Source organism: Calonectris borealis, chromosome 1 (assembly GCF_964195595.1).
Source record: "Calonectris borealis chromosome 1, bCalBor7.hap1.2, whole genome shotgun sequence".
In the NCBI taxonomy this organism is placed as follows: domain Eukaryota; kingdom Metazoa; phylum Chordata; class Aves; order Procellariiformes; family Procellariidae; genus Calonectris; species Calonectris borealis.
The window spans coordinates 44,732,406-44,756,950 of record NC_134312.1 but is presented as its reverse complement, the minus strand read 5'-3'; the positions used below and the strand labels follow the sequence as shown (position 1 = coordinate 44,756,950).

Below are 24,545 nucleotides of genomic sequence, written 5' to 3'. Positions count from 1 at the left end.
TAACTCTTGAATAACTACACTTCAGTGAAGATGCCTTAAACGCCTTTCTACAGAACAAGCAGAGATATAACAGATGTTAACATCTATAAAAAGCCACGATCACCTATTTTCCTAAACTAGAGCAAAAGGGCAAAAATTTACTATCCTTTCCCATTCCCCAACCCAACTCACAAAGGAAGCCAGTTTAACTTTATGTTGACTGAGTACACTGAAATGACCTACCATTAAACAAGTGAGAGAAGAAATACCACAGTAACAGAAAGCCCAACAAAAATCTCAAGTATCAAGGTGAGATTTCAGTATCAGTGTACAATGAATGACACAAAAATACCAGGCTTGGAGAGCGATACAGCAGAAGCTAGGCTCTCAGTTGGTTAGTCTCCAACGTTTCTTCCAGTTTCTCTCCAAACTGCTTTTCAAACAACAGTCCAGGGCTGTTCCCGTGCCTGTTGGGTCAGCCCATAGCCAAGGCCTCATTCAACTACTTGCAACCCTTCCAAGGGACAGAGTTAGCCTTTCCTTTTGTTGGCACACCCCACATCTTACTCAGAACTTTACTCTTCTTCTTTGTCCCTGGGAGATCACTTCCAGAACGACAGTCTTCAGTTTCAATGGACGAGAAACTGGAACTTCTCCAACATTTCTTTTCATGTTTGACACACACACCCTAGCTAGATCTTTGAAAATTACTCTTATTTTCAACTCCAGGTTTTTCCCACTTACTTCCCTATCTTCAAATTGCCTCACCTAGCTCATGACATAAGCAACTGTGACTTCCACAGAGATTTCTTTTTATTAAATCATTTAATGTTGTTCTCCAGGTCTACATCCCTCTGTGCTTGTACTCTGTGAAGATGTGGTTGAAGAATGAATAATTTAGACCCAATCTTATTTGTAACACAGAATCCTTTTTATGTTTTACATTTACAAGATACTATTTTTCAAACAGAATATATGGGGTTTGTTATTTAAAGAAAAAAAAAGTTTCCTACATTTAGACATACGAAGCCAGAAAACTCTGCCTCTATTATCTGGTACGGCAAGAGTTCAACAAACCTCCCTCCCCTGCCCCCATTACTTACTTTGGTTTTGACAATGTAAACTTCAAATACGAACGTTACAACAGCTGCCTGAATACCCACTTTAGCACTATCTTGAGGGAGTTACCCTCAAGGGGCAAATTCCTTGCCACTAACCACTCGCCAAGCACAAACAAAAGCAATTCACGCAGATGGACAATACTCACTGCCGTATAATATTCCATAGTGGTGTTTGGAATGTCACTCTCAGTGTGGTATTTCAGGTGAATAAACAAGGAAAAGAGAAGTCCTTTGCAAGAATGCGAACCGCCAGCGCTGAAGCGTACAGGGGAAGATACGTTAATATGCTGCATTACGCCAGGGCGGCATACTAAAGCCAAGTCACGTAATAGACGATATACAAGTTACCAGCTAGGAGTCAGATCCACACTCTCCTGCATTATGGATTAAGTCTGTAGCCAGGCTGAGACAGACATTTTCACATGGGAAGAGCATGGGCTACTCACGTTGGTTCGTGACACCATGAAGAGTGGCCATCCAGGTACTGGAAAAGGTCCACATTTGTTTAGATTTACCAGAAAGGTAAAGATTGAACTCTGCTTTAATGAACTGCTACTGTTGCATGTATCCACAAAAAAACAGGATGTAAGCCTTCTTTGTGTTCTGACAACCACACATTCACCAACAGGAGAAAGCTTTTCTTTATTCCCAAGACCCTATCTATCTGGACTTACTTACTATGAAGGCATAAAAGAGAACTGCGAGAACTGCCACAGCCCTCTGATTTTACTTTAATACCGATCAATTTGTGTATCAATCTCAAGTTAACACACAGTGAAAAACCTATTTACCCACACAGAAAAATGCAATTTAGAAAAATGGAATTTATCAAATTCTCTTTATGTTTATTGACTGTCACATGACTGTAGAACAATTTTAACGGTAAGACTTCTGGTAGCGCGCACGAGCACCAGGTCCTCCAAATTTCTTGGATTCACAACGGCGAGGATCTGCAACCAGCAGAGTCCTGTCATACTGGATGAGAATATCCTTGATCTCTTTCTTGGAAGCTTCATCAACATCTGTTTAAACAAAAAAATTTAAAAAATATTTTTTAAGTTTAAGAAGTTTCACATGGAACAAATCCATATTAACTTTTTTTGCACCACAAGGTATACATTTTCACTTAAGGCTAATACAACAATCAAAACAACTTACATTTTTGATAGTAAGCCACCAATGCTTTGGAAATAGCTTGACGGATAGCTGTTAAAAAAAGATAATGGATCAGTAAGGATCACAAACGTATTTAAAAGTCAAACAAAGTGCCAGTTATCCGAGAAACCTGCTGTCTTGTTTTCTGCCAAATTATCTTTTCCCTCCTTAATCTTCCCTCCCACATACTCCACATAACCTTTACTTTGGCAAATCTGAAGAAATCTGTGCCAAGAGGCCACCCACAGTTCATTTGTTGATTTGACAACTGCCAGCTAGCCAAGGAATTGTACAAGGGCAGTGGATTACCTTCTCTTCAGAGTACTAACGTGGGTTCACCTTCTACCTACAAGCGGTCAACTTTCAAAATCCTTAGAAATCCAATCCTCTGAAATGTCTATACTTTTCAACAAGGATAAAAGTGATCAGTGTGTTCAAAGACTAAGGAGGCAAAAGGGACAATAGGATGGTATGAGCAGTTCTTCTAGCATACCTTAATAAAACAAGCCTGTAGCATAGTAACACAGTAATCAGAACTCAAACCAGGAGTATGGGCATAACTGTAAAGATTTTGTTAGGCTGTTATCTGTCAGAACATTAAGATCAGGACTTTGGTGAAAATCTGAATTTTCTGAAAAAATGAATGCAATCAACTTTGAGACTGAAACATGTCGCTGCTCTTCACGCAGCTTCAGCTCCACTTCACTAACCTATACCCAAACTGTAGGAGCAGAACAAATCCATCACTTGTGAAGAGCAACTCTATCAACAGCTAATGCAAGTACATTCTCCATCTGCTCTGCAAGGGAAAAAATTATCTAGCTTGGCAGGTCAACTGAAAGATGCTTCTGAACAACATGGAAATGTAAAACTAAACGTAAAATTTCTAATGATAACCCCCTTTTCCCCTCCCAAAATCTTTCTGCTCAGCTGCGCTTCAACTGTCCTGTCACACTGCAAGACACAAAGATCGTTTCCTCACATTTCCTCAGAATTTAATCAATTTACTTCATTTGACTTACTCTAGATGTTACAGCTCTGCACATAAAATATAACCAATAAGCCCTTAATAATAAGTGAAAAAGAAACAGAACATCATGATGCACAAGTTACTATTCTAAACTCAAGCTTCTTAAATATGTGGCTTGACTTATTCCAGACCACACTGAAGATCCCACACAAAATCATACCGTAGATTTGTGCTACATGGCCACCACCCTTTACACGGACTCTGATGTCAACACCAGCAAACCGTTCCTTCCCCAGGAGGAGGACAGGTTCAAGCAGCTGAGAAACAAAACACAGTAGGAAAATTAATTTCTGATCAGAGACAACAAGGATTAGAGCTTGTAGTAGGTTTACCAAATGTGAAGTTAGTCAGTGTTCTGAAAAATGGAGCCTTGATTTTACAAGCACATACCGAAGTTAAGCACACGTCTTGCGGAGTTCTTTGACATCTACTAGTCATCTACTGTTCTAAAATAAACTTACTGAAGTCTTGAATTTTTTTTTAAAGTTTCAAAAGTCTTAATAGCAAAGCATACGTACACAGGAATTAAGAGCAAGGGAATAGTTTAAGCAGGACACCATGATTACATCAGCACTAGCAAAACAAATCAAGTTATTAAAATTGAAGATCTGAAGTAATTTGTGGGTGGTTTTCTCCACTATTTATTACACTTTATATTTATTTAGTCAGTTTTATACTCTCTCAGCAGTGTTCAAACAGCTACTGTATTAAGTCCTAAAGAATCTTTTAAAAAGGAAGGTTTTAAGTCACCCATTTTAACCTAAAAAATGGATGCGAAGTGCTAAAAATACTTCACATTACATTAATACACATTAAACCAATTAAGCAAAAAAACCCCACCCCTCCCAACAAGACAATCATAAAAAGACAGTTTTCTGAATTTTCACAACAGCTCCTACATTTCAAGTGATCAAGTAACACGCAACCAAAAATTTAGTACTGTCAATAAGGCAAGCAATTATTCTCCACCGCCCAGCAATAATGTGTATAATAGTACTTTAATATCCAACGGTGGAGGAGGAGGCTGGATGGATGCTTACTTTATACTGCAGAGTTCTGGGCTCAATCATTTCCAGAGGTCTTCCATTCACTTTAATGAGGCCATTTCCTCTCTTGCAGTGGGCAACAGCAGTTGCCGTTTTCTAAAAATCCAAACGTGTATTAGTGCAGCACTTCATTTTTGCATTAGTGAATTTCTGCTTAATTTTAACAATCTAAAAATCTTACCATTTTATGCCCAAGATTAACATCTCACACTAAACAAAACAGCACGACTCCTTACATTCCCAGGTATTCACCCAAATATTAAGGCAGCTTCTCAAAAAAAATTATATATATTTAGCTTATAGTTATAAATGCTATGTAGTTATAACAGTAAGTTATAAATAAGGGACAGGTACCACCTCCAATCTGCAACACGGTATTTTTGTGGCTCATTCCCTCACAAAAGCCTGTTACCTAGAATTATTCGAGCCACTGGATCGCAACAGTGCGAACTTTATCTTCCCGCCACCACCTCGTAACACGGCTCTCGGACACCGGCAGCGATGACCCAGGCTCCTACGGCCTGGGGACGACAGCGGCGGCCGCTCCCGAGTACTCCCGAGAGAGAGGGCAGAGCTCCGGCCCAGAGGACCCAGGCCCACTCCCGAAGAGAGCAAATCTCTCCCCCCGCTTCCGCACGGCCCCGGGGACTCGGCGCGCTCCGGCACCTACGGGCCAGGACACGTGGGCTGCCGCGCCGGCCTCGCCACCGCTGGCCTTCCCGCGCACCAGCTCCGCACACGGCCCTGGCGAGGAGCCGGCGCCGCTGCTCCCGAGCTGGGGCCGAGGGACCCCGAACGCGTAAGGCCACAAGGTGCGGCCCATCCCGAGAGGAGGAGACGGAGCGGGCCGCGGCGCCCCGGCCTCACCTTCCGCCCGAAGACCTGGACGCTCTGCAGGGGGCCCTTGGCCGGCATGACTCCTCCTGCAAGAGAGAGTGAGGCGGCGTTAGCGCTGCCGGGGGACAGAGGGCGAGCAGGGCGGCGGAGGCCGGAGCCCCCCAGACACTCACCCTCCCCTCAGCGGCGGCACTGGGAAAAGGCCGAACGGGGCTTCCCAGCCTCTTCTCAGGGGCAGCCGGGCCGCAAAGCGCAACGCCGTCTTCCGGCAGTGCGACAGAGAGCCCGGCCGCAGCTCCCCTGGCCGGCCGCGCTTTGCGGCAGCACGGAGCTGGGTGGGGAGTGCGGGTGTGCGCCTTCGGTTAACCGCAGTCGCTCGGCCCCTGCGGCCGGAGGCTCTGCGCGGCGCCCTGGGGAGGGCCGGCCTGCCTGCCTGCCCGCCTTTCTTTCTTTCTTTCTCTGTCTCCCCGGCTCCTTCTGGCGGGGCTGCGTCTGCCGCCTCCCCGCTGGCAGAGGGACGCGGGCCCCGGGGGTCGGTAGGCGCTGGGGAGGGTTAAACGGGGTCGAGCGGACCTGTTGTAAGGCCGCCGCAGGGGGGCTGGGGCAGGCTGTGCCCGCACGCTCCCCCTCGGCACGGAGGTGTAGGGTCACCCCGTCTCCTACCCCCTCCTCGGGTTTGCTCCGTTGTTTTTGTTTTGTTGGTTTGTTTGTTTGGGTTTTTTTTTAAAGTTGCTTTCGTCGGAGACTTTCTGCTTTTTATGTAAAGGGATGGAGTCCCGTTAGGCCCCGTAAGCGCTGGGCAGGCGCCGTGCCCCTTTCCGAAGCTAGCTTGTCCCAACGTAGTGCTGCTGCTTTTGAACCTGCTCGTCCAGGATTTCCCGCCGCTCCGCAGGAGGAGCGCAGCTGCCTCTCCCGGGAGGGAGTCCGGGCGCCGCCCGGAGGAGGCCGAGCGCCAGCAGGCCGCCTCCGGGTGGCCGGCGCAGTGCGTGGGGAAAAGCGCAGCCCGTGCTCAATTGGGTGAAGTTAGAAGCGACCGGGCGGCCGTGTGGGGGGGGGGAAGGTCAGTCACTGCCCGAGCTCTGGCATGGATTACAGCAGCTCGAAGGACTTCTTGAGAGGGGTAGAGAGGAGGCACAGCCTGCGGAGAGTTTTTTTTCTTTAGTTACTTCTGAAACACCTAGTGTTGACACCATAGCGTACCATCTCTGAGGTATCCCAGTCACAAGCAGAAGCCAGCTGGGCTTGTGGTATAAAGAGAACAAAATGATGTCTTACGGTCACTCTTTGTACCTCCTTGAGATGCAGTAATACAAACTACATAGCTTTTTCAGTTTTAAAGTTTGGTAAACTGCTGGAGAAGATGAAGCATTAAACCTTGTATTCTATTCTAGCATTGTACACTGAGGCATATTCACGCAATTCTTTATACCCACTTCAACAGTCAGGGACAGTTATGTTTAAGATCAAGCCAAGGAGCTTTTAAATTCAGGGCATCCATGGAGCATCATCAATTTGAGCTTTTATCTCTGTTTTCTTTGCTTAATATGTCATAAAACGTGGAGTTTAAGTCACTTGCAGACTGAAAATATTTTACTTTTAAGGCTTGGTATTTAGAATGCAAAATTTTCCAGGAGGGCAAAAGCAGAATCTTACCGACGAAGCAAGGTCAAGTATTGTTAGATACTTTAAACGATAGAGATTTAAATTACTATGATTAATTAGAAAGTTGACTGCTCAAATGAGACAATCAGTTCCTTTGTCTTTGGACAGGATTTTAAATACTGAACATTAGTCATCAGTCATGTGAGGATTTAAACAAGCACTTAGCTTTATGCAATTTGAGTGATTAGTTCTATTCAAGTGAATAGTACTGTGCAGAGCGTGTAAGATTTAGCACATCTCAAACCCCCAATTGTACAAAGCTTTAACATGTGACCCGAAAAGTGATTTTTTTTTTTTTTAAGGCTGTTTCCTAAGGAACAGTGTTTATGCAGTCCCACATGTCTATCATCCACTCTTTCCCCATTATCGGGGGAAGGGGAACGGTCACCAGCTTGTTGGCCAATTTCAGTTAGTTTTCACAGAAGAATGGGAATTTCAAAACCAGTTTAGCTTGTACATATTTGGTGAAAGTAGGTGGCTCTGTGTAAGAGAGATCTTTTACTTGCATAATGGAAGCAGCTGCAAGAGCTAAAATATTAGACATTACAAAACCTTTATTTAGATGAAAAAGAGGAAACATAATACCTAATTAACCCACTTAGATAAAAAATTTCAGCTAAGACTTACAATCAAGCCAAAGGTGAGCCATTAGTAACTGAGCTTTGTTGGGTGTTCAGGGCGCTTTTAAAGGAAAAGAAAACAAATCTAAATCTGTTCCTTTTGCGGGCATTATCTGAGGTCTGCTAATGAAGACCTGTGTTTTAATACCAAGTACAGCATTAAACAGGGCGGGTTCAAATGTCTGCTTGTATAAAGGTTACCTTATGGGAGCATGCTTGCTTAGGTCCTGCAAAATTCATCCTCGTTTGGGTATTCATCTGCTGCACACTCTTCCTGGAACTGAAAATGTTCATCCTAGAAGAACCTGTGTATAAAACCAGTGATATGCCCGCACATATGTATCTTTCTGTTTTCTGTTAGCAAAATAAGATAATCAACATATATTGATAACGTAGCCTAAAAAATAAGGTTAAAGTCTTTGTGCTGCTTGTTTCCTTTGCTTTCTAGCATAAAAATGGGAATAGAAGCTAAAAGGCATTTAGAGACCACCTACCACAGAAATTGGACTGTAACATGGGAAGAGAGAATTAGATCATAAATATCACCATATACAAAAGAAAAAAAAAAAGAAAGATACCAGAATGAAAAAAAAAATCAGGTAAGATACTATATTTTTAAGAAAAGTCCAAGTACTAACAATATCCCTACTTAGTTTTACTGAGCACAGAATACTTTAAAATAGTAATATATCTCTGATTTCAAAAATAATAACTTAGTAAGAAGCTCCACACAACACCTACAGACTCTTGTCTTCACTTCCTTTTTATTTGTGAAATAATTGCACCTGTGGAATGTAAGGCACTTGTTTGGCAGCCTTTTTTTTTAACCTCACTTTGCACTGGTGTGAAGAGTTACATAGCATGCAAACCAGTGAATAATCAGGCCCAGAGAAATTAAGGCGTATTTCCTGGTAAGCTACCCTTACCAGAAAGAGCATTTCAAGAGAAAGCTGGCAGGTTTGAACCCATCTTGATAAAGCATTTTTATTATTTCCTAACAGGAGGGAAAATACTCGGATTTGACTCAAGTCTAAGTCCTTGATTTCACGGTGATTCTGTATTGTACTGACAGATGATCTCTTGTGTATCTTTGTACCAACAAGTATCTTACAACTACTAAATCTTTTACATGGGCGCTTAGTGAGGCTTTAAGGGATTGAGAGTCTCTCACTGACTGACCTCCTCCACTGGAGCTGCTTTGACCTCATTGCAGGCCATGGTGTAAGGTGCTGCTGTGACCTACTCTCCTCCCACAGGCCAGGCACGTGCAGTTCTGCTCTGTCAGTTTGCTGGAAAAAGCTAGGGTGTAGCAGCAGGGTATAGTGCTATAGGGGAATGTCTCTGACGATGTCTCCAATTGTTTCCTCACTTTGCGACAAGAGCACAAATCTTGTAGGTAACATGGCTCCATGGGGAGGAGGGCAGGAGGGGAATGGCAGGAGATGGGCAAAGGTGGACCAAACAGAGTCAGTGAGGTGGGCCGAGCAGAGCAGCATTGTATCTGTTCATCTGGAAATTTGCCAGTGTGGGGCATATGGAAAGCTGCAGTATAAAACCTGGGTGTCAGTCCACTGCCCACCAATACTGTCAGGCTGATGTAGTGCAACCAATGAATTTTAAATGTATACTTACTTGTTACTTGAATGCTAACACAGATTTTATTTGGCGTCCCTATGCAGGAGTCAAACCTATTGAAGATTTTTCCTATTTATGTGTTTGGGGGGGGGGGAGGTTTCTGGGATTTTATGTAGTTTGGAATTTAAAATAGCAAGTGACTGGAATTCCATGAGAAATCATGATGTTGGTTCTCCACTTGTACCTTGTCATCTTTCAAATCAAATTCACATGTGAGTTCAAAAGGTAAACATTCCAAGAGGACAGCATTTTAGCTTCTACTTAACACAGAAGTATGTAGCTACTGAGAGTGTAAGGCAACAAAGAGTCAAGGTCAATATGTTAACAAGGCCAGCTGTAATGTGACTCTAAATTTCCTCCTGTTTAAAGGAGAGAAAATGCTCTCCATGGAAAAATAGTGTGAGAATTAGTGAGATTATCTTCCTCATGTATTATCTGAAACATTAATAGAAATGTGAGAGCTATGGCAAAATATGGTCAGTTACTTCTACGTATGTTGTCAAAGAAAATTTTAAAAAATCGTTGTAAAAGTAAAGGGGCATTTAGGGGACATAGGAAGAAACATTTCTTCTACATAGTCCATAATCACATTAAAAAAAAAAATCCATGCCTTCTACCAAAATGTCCCAATTTGCTATTCAATTATACGTTGTAAGATTTTTTTTTTAGCAGAGTGGATAATTTTAACCAGTGAAAAGATTTGTTCATATTTCATGCATGATAAACAAAGCATATTCCCTGAAGTTTTTAATTCTGACAGCAAAATCATCTCTGTACGCTTCAGAAGGCTTCTGTCTTGTACAGATTTATACCTTTTGAAAATCAGTGGGTTCCTTCACTGAGAAGTATGTAGTATTTCAGGAAGGAAGATAGTGACAGCTCTTATGGCAGCTCTTACAATCTGAAAGATCTGGGATACCAGAATATAGTTCTCATATTACATTTTGCAACTGATGCATGTTTGATGATAAAGTGTAATTAGCTAATGGATCCCATTATTTCTGATGCTTGCTTTTCACAGATCATATTCATCCAGGCAGCAGCTGAACAGTTTTCTAAACTCAATTAGTACAAGAATGCTGTGACCAATGGAAAAATGTTTGACGCATGCCAGAAAACAAATCTTCCCAGCTCTTGGAAATATGTTCTGAAAACAAATAAGGATCACAGAAGATTTTAATATTAATAATTATTTTTTTTCCTAAAAAAATATTTAAAATCTAAAGCAAAATTTTTGGTTTAATTATCTTGCTCTAAGGAAGCTCTATAACATAAGCTCTGGAATATAAGGATATGGATTATCCTGGTTGGTGTAATACTGACTCCCATTTGCAGATTATAAATGTTCATGTCACATTGAGACTGAAAACACAAGCCAATTTGTAATGTAGAAACTGACACAGTGGCAGGCATATTCACCCTGAAATTTATTGCATGTAAATAATTAGCAATATAATAGGTCACTCAGGACCCACTGTTAGCATTGCTACTTGGGAAAAATCACAATTAATGATGTCTTGACTTTAGTTTTGAATGAATAGGATAGCTTTTTCAGTACAATAAACAAAACAAATACAAAGCCCATCTTGGATCTGAATATATAGACAGACATTAAGGCTCATTGTTTTAGTTCTGTTACCTGTCTTGCTTCTGGAATCTGATAAGATGTTGTGACTTAAATTTACAACGTGCATTCTATTTACAATGGCTGGAAATGCATATATTCCGTTAACACATAGTTTAGCTGGAAAGTGATAGTGTATTAACTGCTCATTTTAGAATCTGTCCATATATTAAAGGATAAAATCTAAAAATCTAGGACTTAGATTTGGAACAGGACTTCATCTACGTTCGACCTCTCTTGCAGTATACAAGGCTCTAGTGAAATTTATTGACAGTAAATTAGAATTACTTACAACTCTTCTGTACATCCACAGAAGCTACTCTTAAGTACGTGTGCGTAAGCTCATACACTCACACTTTTATGTATCAACAGGAATCAAAGTTGTAAGAAGCTGACCAGGCAACAACCCAGTACCCGCAAGCTACACAAATAAGCTAACAAGTAAATAGAATCACGTACATGAAACAATTTATTTTTTTAGAACAGAACGGCATCTCCAAGCTTCCTGCTGTATTTTGCTGCCCCTGGAGGCTGCTTCTCGGTTTAGTTCCCTTTTTTAGAAACTAAACGCAGCAGGGTCCAGTGGGATCCAGCTGCCCTCTCTCAACTCTTCCGCAGGGAGAGGAGTTGTCCTGGGTCTTAGCTTCCGCAGGCCTGTTGGGATCCTTTCTACTTTTCCCTGGTAAAGAAATTTAGGGAAGAGTGACCATAGAAATGGACACCTATTTGCACATCTCTAAAATACGGACTTCTTGCCCCAGTTGGTTTAGTTATGTTCAGATTACAAATACGATACCGCACTCTGTGATCCGTAGGTCTACATTTCTCTTTAAATCTCACTTTTGATGCAACGCGTACAGAAAGTTGCTATCTTCTAGGTAGATTAAAAGGTGTGATTATTGTATTGACTGCAGAAATAGACTATTAATTATGCATGCACTCAGTTTGCTGGAATACCAATCGTGGTTTAGAGCAGAAAGAGGTAGGTTTCTGTGAAGTTATATTAATCTCTACTGAGGTCATTTCTATTTCTGATTTTGAATCTGTTTGTTGTTTCAAGTGAAACATTTTCCATTGCCTGTGGTAAGAGGGCAGATAAGGCAGAAGTATCAGAGCTCGTGAACTGCTGTGTACTTACTGACCTACCAGAGAACTGAGACATTTTCTCCAGAAACGAGCAGTTGAACTCTGAAGGAGAATGAACCCTCTTGGCAAGGCTGTATAAGGGCTTGGGATGGAAAATCTTGTGTTTATGAAGCAGAAAGAGTGAGCAGAAACGTAGTGACTGTCCAGCTTATAGCATTAGGGGAAAATAATAATGCATTTTATTCACACAGGGCTGAATACAGCTAGGTTATCTGGACGCTGCATGCTGCCAGGAATCGAGGAATCGTCGAACCCAGCAGTCTCCGTCTGGTATAGGGTTGACAAAGTGGTTGTTACCTGTTACCAGCTGGAGCTCTTGAACTGAGACAGAGGTCAGTTCTCAGTGCCTTGTTACATGTTAATAGCTGATGCATTTTAAAGTAATCTGTCCACGCTCACCTAGCCCTTTGTTCTGGGACAGCAGTGAAGATGTCGTAGGATCTGGTATCTCCAAATGACTCTTTGTCGTTCTTTCTTCCGCTGTTCCCAAGAGAATCTGTAATATCTCCCCACTAGGAGATCTACACCCAGTTCACAGAAACACAAACACATGCAGTATTACAACACACGTATTAAAATGACATTTTTTTACAAGATCAAAAACAGATAGAAAAAATAAAGTGCTGTGGGAAAGCTTTTACCAAATAAAAATGTCTGTGGAGGCTTGATCATATGTGGGCCTGTGAATAACACTCAGGAGACTATAAACTTTAGACAAACCAGATGGTTAGACAGCAAACCAGATGGTTTTATTTATGCAAAGTTCACTTTTAGGGAGGTACTTTGTTCTTCTAGAGAAGGTTTCACACACAAAGTAGAATAATTATATACGTGTCCTATGATGCTGGACTGGAACATTCATACAAATTTAAGTCTCATCAAGTAGTCCATTGTCCGTTCGATAGAATTATCATCATAATTACATCATTGGGATATTTATTGGCTGCTCTTGTACATGGTGTTGCTTCTTTTTACTGCAGTAGCATCCAAAGGCTTTAGTGAGGATTATGAGCAGCTTATGTTATGTGTTATAAAATTGCATAGAAAGATACAGTCCTTGCTCAGAGGAATTTAGTCTAAGGAAGACGAAATGCAATACAGGAGTTGACCAATGATAGAGGAAAGTAAGAGGGAGATAACAGGCTGTTACTGAAAGAATTTGATGGGTTTCAATTAGGAACTAACTCTCCTTTTCGGTATCTACACTGACCTTGTAGTCCTTTGGTTTTACTTTTACTGCAAACGCAGAAAGCACATTTGTATTAACCGCAAAGTATATGCATACATACTTTTCCTTCTCTTTTAAAAAGCTGCTTCATCAAAACCTGTTAAAATCTCAAGGTCCCTTGAAATGCCCTGTTTTGTGAATTGTCATCTGTACTCATTGAGCTGGGCTTCAGCCGCTCCAGGAAACTGTTGCCCTGCCTGGTGGAGGTCAGTTCTCTGACAGAATGGCAAACAATAGGTGCATTCCAGATTATTTCAATTATTTCAAAGTTAACATCTTGGGTTAAAAACCTTACACTGGCAGTAGCCTCCAGCAACACAGCAGTCATAGCAGCTGATGATCTATAATGCCTTAACACAATTCTTTTTTGAGTGTTTATCTGTGTCATAACTTCACAGGAGATTTTGACCCAGATTTTTTTTTTTTCCTAATGGTGCTACCTATAGCTTCTTGATGATCTTAGGAAAAAGTATTTCTGGAAAACGTATTTCTACAACCTAATGTAGGTGTGGCATGTAGTGACACATATATTGTGATTGGCAGATTAAGAAGCAAGAGAAATTGCTTTGGTGACTTTCTTAATATAGTTAAAACAGATGCATGAACTTTTACTATCCATTCCTTGTGAAGAATCGGACCTTAGTTGTAAACACCTCTTGAACAGAGATCCATTCTGGACTCTCTTCATATTTACATTCCGTCCAAATTTCAGCTTTGCTGAAAATTTCATCCACATTCTTGCTCAGCTATTGGTTTTATAAAAGTGTTCTTTAAGGGTTATGACTTCGCAGTAGAGCTATGGAGATTCAGAAAATACAGAGCAGATAAAATACTTCTTTTTCACTGGTAGCAAAGTGATCTAAACGCTGCAAAGACCACCTCATGATTTTTCCTGGAAAGTATTATTTTTCCAAAATAATTACAGAAATGATGGCACTAGCGTTGCATCTATGAACCACAACAAAAGGAAAATATGTGTTTTTAAAAATCAAAATGAGTTATTTAATTTTATGGCAATCAAAATCAAGGAAAACGTGCAATGTCTCAATTTGAGAAAAAAATGAACTGGGGGAAAAAACCAAACACTGAGCGTATCAACACAGAAATGATAGTTCCCCTACACAGCAGGAGACCATACGCATTTCAAACTGTAAAAGAAATTAAGTAGGATTTTCCTCTAGTTATAGAATACAGAGATTGAATGTACACTGGTTGGAGTGTACATAGCAAGACACCTCTCTCAGTGTGAGATATGCATGCTTTGTACATGGCCCTTCATGCTCTAACAGGCACCTTGGATGTTGTTTCACTTCTGTAGGTCAGATGCTGCTCTGGGCTCCATGGGAATCCCTGAGTTTGGCACCTTTTCTTCATGAGGAATAAAAATACGGTGTATCAACCATACAGCATCAAAGAATGATATTACTCAGAACAGTGAGCAATAATCCTCCCACTCTGATCATCGTTGCCTGAGTCTCACACAGTGGAAAATACCGTTGATTCAAGCTTGCAGTCTTGTCAAATGAAGGAGTTTGGAGAGTAATATAAGTATAGAAATACAAACTCTGGTGATATTATACCAGAGTATAAATCAGTAGTTAGATGGGAAATGAACCCCAGGTTTCAAAAATGTTTAAAATGTATATGGCATGTAGGTGCCAAACTCCCAAAGGAATACAAAACCCCTGCCTTTAAGTGGCTTAGGAGCCTGAGTTCTGTTTGCAGAATGACATAGATTCACAGTCTATATAATTGAAAGTTAATTAGATTAGACTTTTAAAAATACCTGTAACTTTTGAAAACAAGACTTCTGTTCATTATCACTGAAGCCTTTGGAACATTTATTTTCTATCCAGCATGCTCTCTGTATCGAGTGGAGTAGCCCTCTCTGTTCTAGAAAATCCATTATTTGGTAGGAGCTGAAAGCAAACAGCTCAAATTTCTCACAGACAGGCCAGGGTTGTGCTTGGGACAAATGGAGCAGAGTATTAAGGACTGAAAGAATGTATTCCATTGGATTTAAAGATACTCTGAACTGTTATTCTTATATAAATGCTTTTTCTTTTCCTTTTTTTTTTTTTAAGATTGGAGTTAAAAGCTCTTCAAGTCTGTTTATTGTGCATTCTGGACTCAGTATTGCTAGTCATTTATTTTAAGAGTTAAAGTATTTTGACAAAAAAGTCCCATATAATCTTTACCATGTAATTCCATTCCTTGATCAGTGACATTTTAGATAGATAAGCCATCAATATAACTTTTCACAATCTTCCATGGTCCCAAAATCAGTTTAATGATAATTATGTATTTTTGTCACGTCATATGGAGCTGATACCAATATATTTTTTTAATCCATAGACGGCATCAGGTTTCAAATCTGTTGGAGTTTGATTTTAATGTATTTAATATATTTTAGTGATTTTAATGTACTTTTTAATTAAAATAATAGAACACTTGAGATTTTCCATATTAATTTTTAAAACACCATTCATACAGTTCATATTTAATGGAAATAATTTTAATCATGCTTCAATAAGATATTAAAATGTGATATATTGATTTATCATTTTGAACATAATTTTTTGCAGTTAGTTGTATCTCATATGAGCTTGACAGGATACTTGCCTTTCAACAGCACAAAGAATTGAACCATCATTTGTGGAAAAAGAAAAAAAAGACCATCCTGTCTCTGTGTGATCTCAGCCTGTGCATGCATGAATTTCCTCTATGCAAGTATCAAATCCTCTGAATACAAAGACTTAAACAAACTAACCAATAGTTCTGACTGAACATGCACAGAACCCTTGCCTTCAGCATCAGAATCTGTACAGTCCCCATCCGTCTTCCTGATTTAATTTTAATTCAGTGCCTTTATTGATTGCTTGCAAAATGTGGCCATTTGGAAACCGTAGCAACTGAAATCTTGCTTTCTATAAAGCAGTGTCAGTGCAAACTTCTCTGCTTAGAGTGCTTAGATGCACATTTTATCTAAAGTCTCTGGGCTCCTGTTAATGTCTGCATCTTTGGATTTCAAATTTTGTTGGCATATGTTCCTAAGTAGTGATGTGACAGCTATCACTTTGTGGGCTGTTCTGAAAACGAGAGAGTAATCGTGAAATGCACTTTCTTTCTGCTATTCCTGCATCAACTCTCCAGAGGAAAGACTGGGCAGAGGGTTCAGGTCAGACAGAGGGTTTACATCTTTTACAGTGCCAGCTCATACCACTCGAACTAGACTATAAGGACCAACTGATGATTTCACATGTGACCGTTGCATAACTATCTAGTGATCAGACCTCCAGTCCCTCTAATTTGAGCTAGATTTGAAATCAGTTCACTTAAAGTGACCTTTGCCACTTCTGTCATCTGTTCGGGGTCCTGTAGAAGTGCTTGTTACTGGAGGCCTTCTCAAACACAGATGAAAACCACAGTAGGGTGTTTTTTTCAGCTAATGATCTATTAATCTCTTCCCCACTCCACATATGTATTCCTTCCATCTCTCCCCACCTTATCCTTTACCCCTTTGTCTCTCTTTACTTTGTCAGAGGATTGTGACAAGCCTGGAACAGACTCAGTGCTGATCTAAGTGTGTGGGTGTTAGGGGATGGGGAGGGCGAAGCCGGGCTAGCGTGCAGCCCTTCACAGCTGTCACTGCCTTTGGCACATGGAAGGGGGGATCACACTGGGTCGGCATTACTGCCGGCTGCAATGGGGCAAATGCTTTAGCTCCTTTAGCTTTTACATCACCACCTAGCGAGAACCATACCTCAAAACCCGTCTTTACACAGTGGACAAGCTAAACCAAAGTGTGTTTGCACTAACTCAAATACGTCTCTACTAACGCCCGTTAAAGAACAACTAGAAATCAGCTGATTTACATTAGTTTCACTAACTCAAAAGTAATGCTTGAAAAAATGACATGGATCCAAAACCCAATACTCTTCAGGCTGACTTTGTCAGGGAGCAGGAAGAGCAGGGCTGCTCCTCGAGGTGGGATGAGGCGGGAGCTGAGGGTGACCCCAGCGCAGGCAGTGCCCCACCAACAGGGCACCATCCCCGGGGGCTGAGCTGGGGGCAGGTAACAGGGTCTGTTTCACAATTTTTTTTTTTTTTGCAAGCATGGCTTTCTTTTTGATTTGTCTGTTTCTGTGAAAATCCTGCAAGCCCTGCATACCACCTGCTTATCAAGAGAAATACTTATTGCCTCAAATTGTTGGCGTTTTAATAGAAAAATATTGTGAATTAATTAACTTTTTGTGAACTCTCCTATGGCTTCTCTGGTAGCTGCAGCTGGCAGTCTGAGAAGCACTACCCTAGCCAATAGTTTATATTGTCAGCAAACTGCTTCGGTAAATAAAAAAAATATTAACCTGGAAGTAATCAGGCAGCTTTCTTGAACATGAAGCCACTTTTACTGAGATGCCTGCTGGCGTTTAGATAGACCGTAGTATTTCTTTGTAGTGAAATTGTCCCTAGAGGCCTCCACCACGCTAAAGAGTTTGCTGTTCTCCTCTCCTTTGGCACGTGCATCCGGCATCACTCCGCAACCAAGAGGCTTGAAAAGAAACAGGAACCCGCCAAGGGTGGGTGGGGAGAAAAGCTGCAGGGCCGCCGAAGGGACCTGGTAAAGGACGAGCAGGCGGTGAGAGGCAGAGCTGCGGGCTCAGCTGGTCTGAGCCCTCACCTATTGCCGCCTTCACTGAACTCCACTCCCCGTTAAAGTTTAGACTCCTCCATTAGCAAATCGTCATTGATGCTTATACGCTTTCCGCCCGCCCCCATGGTTTGTTCTCAAAAGGTTGTTTCTGCTGCCCCGGGAGAGCGGCAGGAAGCCCCAGCCGCTCTGTTTCCCCATCTCACAGGTCCAACAGAGCCCTGGCTGTGCCAGCTTTACTTGCATACCCAGGGCTCCCTCTGCCATCTTGTGAAGAGAACAGGTGGGATTAGGGTTCTCACTTGTAACTCATTCCACAACACTGATACACATGCCTTCCTGTACAAGCTATACCCACCTCTGTATTTAGGTTACTTTAGCCCACGTATTTTATGTTTTTCTAACAAAAAAAAAAATGTGGGCCAGCTTCACTAGTTTGTTCAATCTGCTCTGTGGCATTCCAGCGACGCAAAGCAACTGTAAACCCTGCTTAATTGGGCAATTAAACTTTATGACTGCTCTGCATCCCTGAAACGGTAAAAGGCAGCCAGAATGCACCAGGAAATCTCGCCTATCAGTTGGAAAAACTAAGGAAAAACACCTCCTCAGACCAGCCCCCAGCCCATGCAGAGAGGCTGAGCATCGTCTCTGGCCCAGCTGGGCCACGCAGGCCGCAGGATGTCTGGAGGACAGGCGTACACAGTTTAGGCAAGGTTTACCTTTGCAGGAATATAGGCATAGCCCCTTCTTCTTTAAAATGTACTTCTCACTGTTTATAATGTAAGTCCACTAAAGATAATGGTGCTTGAGGCGTAAAAATTGGACCCTGATCTCATCAAACTCTTAGGCTGTGTGTGAGCAGAAAACCCCCTGAAATCTGTGGTGATGCTTTTAGGATCAAATCTTACCTTTCAGGAGCACCGCTGATGTAAAATTTTGTCTTTGCTTCTAGTAACCTATCTGGAAATAGAAGAATAACTTTACTGCTAGCAGTCTTGTGGCCATTTTGTTAGTCTTTCGTGGAGACTGTTGCGGTGACTAGCATTGTTTGTTTAAAAAACAAAAATAACAGAAGTGGTCTGAGCGCAGGAGGCTGATCCGGGAGCAATGCTGGTCCCGGTCTGCGCTCCGAGTCCGCTCCTGGCCCCCCGGGTGACCTTGAGCTGAAGTCCTAGGTCTGAGCACTACCTCCTTTGGAAAGCTGGGGGCTGGATTTGAAGCTTGCAAACCTACCTCTTCAAATGTTTTCTGTAACTATCTGGCTGTATTTGCTTGCAACACCTCTTTCCGGAGGCAAGGTGTTAAATATGCCAGGAAGGGGTTAAGTGGGTCTGGCTGTTTCATAAAGGCAGGCATTTTGTTATTCCCTGAGGAAATGGGAGCCACTGTCTAAAGAGGGGACATGGGCCGTGAACGGTTCTGAACTACCCACAGAAAGGCTTAAGATGAATTATGTAGAGATTGTAACAGGAATTTGAATTTATTGCTAATATGCTTGTCAGTGAAAACTGTCTCTAGGAAGAAGAAGAGTTTTTGTTCTAGCGCAGGAAGATTTAGTTTAAGATTATGTAAGTAAAGCACCCACACAAAACCTGCTATTCCTTTTCCTCACTCCATTCACATTAAAAAATATACTTGTTCTGTTATAAAGGACTTGTTTTGCACTTACTCTTAGCAGTGCAAGTAGCTGGGAAATGTCCCTTTTAGATTTTGTGGCTGCTTAGTTACCACAGCTTCTTGCTATCCAAATAGACTCGCTCTGTCAGGGCTGCGAGATGGGGAGAGATAAACACAGGGAGCAATTGTGGCTTCCTGCCACCAGCCCTGCTCAGAAAGCAAGAAAGCAATAGCAGATGAACTGTTTCTGCAGCAGCGGTGGGAAGCTGTGGCCCCACAGGAATAGGGCAACTGAAAAACAGAACCGAATATCCTGAGAGCAGGATAAGTAACGTCAAATAATGTGCTCTCTTCTGGTTCCAGTTTGCTTGTGCAATAGTTTTGAGGCAGCCATTACTCTGCCAGGAAATAGTCCGTGTAGATATGCATAGAAAGTATCGGGTTTGAGGTAATGCAGTGAGATGCTCTATATGCAAAACCTACGATGGTGGCGGCCAAATTAAAAATGATGTAATATAGTCGTTTATCAGCTGGGATTGTTCCATCAGTGTTGCCTAAAAGTAACTGTCAGGTGTTGAGTTTTGTCACCTGACCATACATTTTCCTTGTTTATTCAGGTTTGGAAACTGTGATTAGAAAGGAACAAAAAGAAAATTAGCTGATGGGAGAGAAAATAAGAGAAATGAAACAAAACCAGTAATGTTGAAATTAGAGAAGCACCAGCAGTGTGAAAGAGGTAAGATCCAAAACATGAACAGATCTCAAGCAAGCCAGCCTTTCTGTTCACTTCGGTGAGACGCGGAGCGTGGAGCAGGCAGTTTTCCTCTCAGAAACTGCAGGACTCGTTTCTGCTATTGTAGGGCTTTGTAACAGGAGTTTAATCAGACCCACTTTTGCAGAGGGAGGGAAGTAACATCATCTGTTTGTTGTTTTTTTAACTTTCAGCGAGGTTGCATTGGGTGCAATTAGCTGGTGCTAACAGTAACTAAGCCCAACCGTGTTTCATGCTAAAGGAAAGTTACACAATGCTGTGGGTGGCAGAGTATTTCTGGGAGGCACACTTCACTGCGGACTTTGCTTGCTTCACTTCCTGAAATAGAGATTGACTGGTGTGATATATTTTTATTTTTATTCAGCTTTTTTCTCAAGCCACACGTTACACTCGCATGCTGTTTGCAGAGTTAGGTTTTGAAGAGAAGACCATAAATGCTGAAACCAAGGTGCACTGCATTTTAACTTAAGCTCGCCCTGACTTTTCCCTTTTTTTTCTGTTTCTCTGGCATCTCAAAATGGAAACTCTGCTAAAGCATTGAATAAAAAGGGATTGGCTTTATTGAATTAAAATTATATTCCTTGTGATATTTATCATCATTTTAATTCACTTTACTTTGGGCTGTCCTCAACTTGTGCTTTCTTAATGTGCTGCAGATTTCTGAGTTGACAGCGGGTAACTGTGAGGAGCCAAGAGCTGGTCAGGATGCACTTGGAGTTTTAACTCACAGGAAAGTGTAGGAGGTAGTTTAGAATTTAAGGGCTTTTTTCCATGGGAAAAAGATACCTCTTGTCTGTCCCCTGTGCATGGGAGAGATGTGAAAGAAGGGAGGTCTGGCGATTTCCTGCTTTCCTACTTAGCAAACCCATGACAGCAACTGTCAGCGTCTTACCCTTTAGCCTACTATTTACCACTGACTGAGTATTTCTGATGAAATGATTAACAGAAATGGATTTAATTATGATATATTACGCACTCAGATTCAATCTCTACCAGGACTAGAGGGGAACGCAACTCTGGGAAATGGTGTTTCAATTTGTTTGGTGTTTCTGCATGACATTATTTAATCAAAACCCTTTTGTTTCATTGAATTAGTCTTGATTATGTTTTTATTATTAATATGGACTAGGCAACAAGTTTAGCGTTGAGAACTAAAATTTATTCTTGCACTAAGCTACTAATGGTCAACAGTGAAGGATATGGGATGCCTATCAAAAGTAGACATGGTTCATCACTTAAAAAGGACAGCTCATCAGCTGAGCTGTGGGAGCACTCTTACTGTAATGAAAATACAAATGTGCTTTTTCTGTAGTGGTTTAAATGCATATATTCAACTTCTTATTTTCAACTCACGTATAGCTAATGAAACAGCTCAGAATCCTATCTCCAACAACAGTTGCTTGAAAAAAAAAAGTTGGAAGAAAAGGCATGAATCAACAAATTTCCTCCATTTCCTGACCCACCCAGTGAACAGCTAGCAATTAGCTCTTCCTCCAATATAAACTGCACATGGATCATCCTGTTTAATAGACAGCTTTGGACCCACACTCCATGAATTTCTCTCATTTATTCTTCTTAACTCAGTTGTACTTTTAAGTCCAAATTCTGCAGTTCAGTTACTTCCGCATTAAGTAAAAAAAAATCAATTTTTTTCAGTTTGCTGTCTACCAATTTCTTTGGATTATTAAGAAATAATGAGTTGTAATTCTGTTCACCTTCTTGATCCCAACCATGGTTTTTTTGTAGGTCCCCAGTGTGTCTTTTTCACACGCATCTTTCCCAAGGTGAAAAATTTGATCCATACGGTGTTCCCACAAGGGGTTGGCCAGTATCTGTTGTTCACCTCGAAGACATTTCTACCACTGCTTACCCAAACTGATCACAGTATTCACATTTGGATCGTGGTGGCACAGTCACCTTTTTTAATTTTATTTGGCTTTTGACCATTGTTGACCATTGCAGGCATTTCTAGGTGAGTATCTGCTAGGTATCTTTTAGATTACCTTTAGAGATACGTGCATCTCCCTGTGTCCTAGAGTGGAAGTCTATCTTCCAGACGTGGTTTTGTATTGCACTCTGATGGCCAGGTCCCTAATCTTACATTGTCTGCTCTGAAATCAGTATGTATTCAGAGGATGGAATAGTGATCTTCAGTTTAGGAAACAGTGGATCATTAGAGATCTTTTTGACAGCAGAAAACCAGTTTGCATTAAAAATTAAACTGCTTTAAGTCTTTTGCTCCTCTGCTCAACAATGTGTCATTTCCACAAAGGCTAGGAGACATTAGAAAAAATAACCAGTAGGCTATGATATTTATTAATTAAAATTATAACCTTAAACTTAATTATTATGGTCTTTTATATCAGCATTGAGGTGTAATATTAAAATCCTTAATTTAATGTAGTGAAAATACCAGATGTATAACAAGCCATACTAAGCTGCATTCCATTTTTTCCTGCTTGGTGGTGGTCCTCATTGATCCCTACTTAACTTACTGCCTATAAAAAGAAACTCTAAATGAACAGCACCTGGGAAGGTCAAAGAACGGCTCTTTGAAAACTCTTGTTCAAATACACCAACAAGAAGTAGAGGGAAGTTACTGTAGCACTAGCACAGGAATTTGTAAGAGGTAAGGAAGGCTGGCTGTAGCCATATAAGGGCTTTGGAAAAGGCATGATTTTGCTTCTTCAGTATTGATTGTATCTGAAAGATCCTGTTTCCCTTCTTCTCCTGCACACGTCTTCTACAAATTAGATGGATATCTGTTTACACAGAAAAGAGGTTTTGCCCCTACCTTAGCTCTCGGTCTATCCTGCATAATAACAGCTGCTAAAGAAAAACATACATTTCTTGCTGCTCTGCTCCGTAATTGTTGACGGAATCTGTCTTATTTCGATTAAAATGATAAATCATGGGGCCATGGCAAATTTCCCATGCTTTAATAGAGCCTCGCTTGAGACAGTGGTGTTCAGTTTGTTGTGTTGTGCGGAGGCTCGTTACTCAATACCTCTCAGTTTAAATGAAAGCTCCTTTTGTCTGGGAGCAGGAGCTGGAATGCCAACACACGGCACTGCCGCGGCAGCACTCGCTGCCGTGGGGAATAGGTGCCGGGCTGCTCAGCCACCAGCTTCCCTCTGCTTTAAATCAAGATCTGTTGAAATTAGCACACCTCTCAGATGCTTCATCGCTCTGGGGTTTTGGAGCTAAATCCTTACCAACCTGTTATTTCACCTTTTATAAATACTGCGTCTCTCTCCAATGATGGACGAAACAGTTTTGAGGGGCATCCCAGGACCATACTTTGCCTCATCTTTGCCCAGAATGGTACAAGTTCCATTTGCAAAGTATTCCCCAAAATAAACAAGCAAAAATCTGGAAATACTTAATGCTGCCATTGCGCAGCCACAGACGCAAACAGTTTATGTCAAATTAGAAATAATTTTTGGTTCTGGTCAGCATTTTAATTTCAAAGTTCTTCTTTTCATAAAAATAATACTGATATAGGTTCATTTTCCTCAAAATATTGATTTTGAAAAGCATGCTTTTGCACTTAGAAATATTCACCCAAATTTTTCTCAGAGTTTTGGGGATGTCAGTCTATATTTTGCTTGTAATTCTTTTTCGACTGAGAAAATGAAGAGCCGGAGATTAAAATATTGCTTTGTCTTCTCTTCTAAACATCTTTTGTGGTTTTCCACCTTGCCCATGAAGAGAGGAAAATAAATACACAGTAGTCCTCTACTTCCTCCATTGTTTTTCATCTTTTCCTAGCTCTGAACTATGCTTGTACAGAATTGCACCAATAGTTTGGTAATTTGTTGTTTACCATAATTTTTTATTTGTTTGTTAAGCTTTTAGAGCAGTATGAATTACTCAGAAAGACAGTGAAGCTATAGCTAATGCTAAAACACTATTATTCGTGTTTTAGAGGGATATTTTAGACAGTCTACATTTTACAAGATCCCTGCACACGATCATTAATAATGTTTTTTTTAAGAATGCTCTCTGCTTCTTATAAAGCCAACAAAATAAGAGATGGTAATCATAAACATAATAATATTATGAATATAAACAAACAATTAAAATTATCCCTCCCAATTTTGATTATTGAGACTTGACTTAATTATTGAACATCTTATTTTGCTCCATACTTTCAGTTGTAGCTAAAATCCACCAATGAGTACAAGAAATTCTCCATTGGTTTCATTGGAATGTGGGTGAGATCCTATAGATTTAAATTGTTGTACAGTTTTGAAGAGAATCAAAGTGAAAGTACAAACAACTTCTTTAAAAGCTGTCTGCGGTTGTCATGTTTCCAACAGATTGCTCAATTAGAATGCAAGACCGGAGAGTTTTATTTATCTTATTCTTCGAACTGTGAGTCTATTGTACCAAGGGTGACTTACATTTTCAAAAAATAAA

The 24,545-nt window shown here is 41.0% G+C and overlaps 1 protein-coding gene and 2 long non-coding RNA genes across 4 annotated transcripts in view; 2 read left to right on the top strand and 1 right to left on the bottom strand.

Annotated features, from left to right (window-relative positions):
* Positions 1 to 1,919: 1,919 nt before the first annotated feature.
* RPS16 (ribosomal protein S16) lies at positions 1,920 to 5,450 on the bottom strand. The gene is made up of 6 exons (XM_075150500.1): positions 5,342 to 5,450; positions 5,199 to 5,254; positions 4,326 to 4,427; positions 3,446 to 3,542; positions 2,259 to 2,306; positions 1,920 to 2,122 (listed from the first exon to the last, which is right to left on the bottom strand). The coding sequence occupies exons 2-6, from the start codon at positions 5,244 to 5,246 to the stop codon at positions 1,977 to 1,979; spliced, it is 441 nt and encodes a 146-aa protein (XP_075006601.1). The 5' UTR covers positions 5,247 to 5,254; positions 5,342 to 5,450; the 3' UTR covers positions 1,920 to 1,976.
* A 264-nt stretch (positions 5,451 to 5,714) lies between these two features.
* LOC142082384 (uncharacterized) overlaps positions 5,715 to 24,545 on the top strand; it is a 36,777-nt gene continuing 17,946 nt past the window's right edge. Inside the window, exons 1-3 of one of the 2 annotated variants that reach the window (XR_012673692.1) lie at positions 5,715 to 8,049; positions 12,047 to 12,187; positions 19,969 to 20,087. This is a non-coding gene — a long non-coding RNA (uncharacterized LOC142082384). Of the gene's footprint in view, positions 8,050 to 12,046; positions 12,188 to 14,401; positions 15,674 to 19,968; positions 20,088 to 24,545 lie in introns of those variants that run through there. The other variant, XR_012673694.1, reaches the window with a different exon arrangement.
* Positions 20,262 to 22,694, top strand: LOC142084441 (uncharacterized). Its single transcript, XR_012674375.1, has 3 exons — positions 20,262 to 20,571; positions 21,870 to 22,095; positions 22,632 to 22,694. It is a non-coding gene; the product is annotated as an uncharacterized LOC142084441 (long non-coding RNA).

What these genes read in the sequence shown, in the direction of transcription:
- RPS16 (XM_075150500.1), bottom strand. Translation starts at nt 5,246, where the DNA reads ATGCCGGCCAAGGGCCCCCTGCAGAGCGTCCAGGTCTTCGGGCGGAAG. An exon ending in TCCAGGTCTTCGGGCGGAAG is followed by an intron (nt 4,428 to 5,198) that starts GTGAGGCCGGGG and finishes TTGGATTTTTAG; the next exon opens with AAAACGGCAACTGCTGTTGC. An exon ending in CCAGAACTCTGCAGTATAAA is followed by an intron (nt 3,543 to 4,325) that starts GTAAGCATCCAT and finishes TTTGTTTCTCAG; the next exon opens with CTGCTTGAACCTGTCCTCCT.